Source organism: Chenopodium album, chromosome 13 (assembly GCF_948465745.1).
Source record: "Chenopodium album chromosome 13, dcCheAlbu1.1, whole genome shotgun sequence".
NCBI lineage: Eukaryota > Viridiplantae > Streptophyta > Magnoliopsida > Caryophyllales > Amaranthaceae > Chenopodium > Chenopodium album.
In genome coordinates this window covers 26,974,686-26,976,102 of record NC_137846.1, presented here as the reverse complement: position 1 = coordinate 26,976,102, position 1,417 = coordinate 26,974,686, and the positions used below count along the sequence as shown (strand labels likewise).

The 1,417-nt window shown below is 41.1% G+C and overlaps 1 protein-coding gene across 1 annotated transcript; it reads right to left on the bottom strand.

The window, feature by feature from the left end:
• Positions 1–474: 474 nt before the first annotated feature.
• LOC145575421 (uncharacterized) lies at positions 475–984 on the bottom strand. The gene has a single exon (XM_081633293.1). It carries the CDS (start codon positions 982–984, stop codon positions 475–477), a length of 510 nt encoding a protein of 169 aa, XP_081489419.1.
• Between the last annotated feature and the right edge of the window lie 433 nt (positions 985–1,417).

The window sequence follows — 1,417 nt, the reverse complement described above, 5'->3', positions numbered from 1 at the left end:
CCAAATGGACTTTCCAGATTATGACACGTGTCATGCAGATACGGCCCCTGGGAATGGCGGTCTTCAAGGCCCAAATCCCTAGGAGAGCCGCAAAACGGCGCTGCCCTAAAGCCTCGGTCATCAAACCCTAGGATAGGGCACACCTTTCTAGGACCCTATAAATAGGGGGATTCCCCCATTTATTTCAGGACGTATTAATCATTACATAATTTATTGCTCACGAACACAGAGAAAACCTAATCTCGGAATCCGAGAAGATACTTACTTTCCGCACGTTTTACTCTGAATCCGTACTGACTTAATCTTCGGAGGCGAACCTCCAACATCCGGTGCTCTGTTCTTTTGCAGGTACAGGCGGCTTCGTTGGATCTAGTCTTCGGGTTGTAACTCTCCCAAGGGACACAAAAACACCCAAAATAAAGGTCATCTCCACATTGTTTGAACAAATATAAGTCATTCCAAAAGTACCTTCTTTTACTTCATTGGAAAACCTTTTCTTTTGTTGAGAAGAGAACTCCGGGGGAATGACTCATAAGCAAGATAATTGGCGATATTCGCATACCAAGGTCTAAATGTTGAAGCCATAGCCATAAGAGTTTCAAATCCCATCTCCTCATTGATTGGTACATCATCTTTGTTCTCAAAAGGAACCCTAGACAAATGATCCGCAACATAGTTCTCTGCTCCTTTCTTGTCTCTCATTTCCATGTGGAAATCTTGAAGGGAGACAACCCAACGGATTAGACGAGGCTTTGCTTCCTTCTTAGTCATGAGATATCTAACCGATATATGATCCTTGTACACAATCACCTTAGAGAAATGTTTAATAAATCTCCGGTAAAAACCAGCATGCCTAAGGAAAGCTCTTACTCCTGTGATAGAAGTAGGAGGGAGCAACTTTGCAATCACTAAAACTTTAGCTCGATCAACTTCAATTCCATTCTTTGAAACTTTATGGCCAAGGACAATACCCACCTCAACCATCAAGTGGCATTTTTCTCAATTCAAGACCAAACTCGTCTCTTAACACCTTTTCAAAACTTTTTCAAGATTATAAAGACAATTGTCAAAAGATGAGCCACCAACACTAAAATCATCCATGAATACTTCAATATCTTTTTCAAGCATCTCGAAGTAAATAGAAGTCATGCATCGTTGGAAAGTTGAAGTAGCATTGCATAATCGGAATGGCATTCTCCGGTATGCGAATGTTCCACATGGACACGTGAAAGTAGTTTTCTCTTGATCATTGGGATGGATAGGGATTTGGAAAAATCCGGAATACCCATCAAAGAAACAAAAGAAAGCATGGTGAGAAAGTCTTTCCAACATTTGGTCCATGAATAGGAGAGGAAAATGGTTCTTCTTTGTATTTTTGTTCAACCTCCTATAGTCAACACACATTCTCTGCCCGATC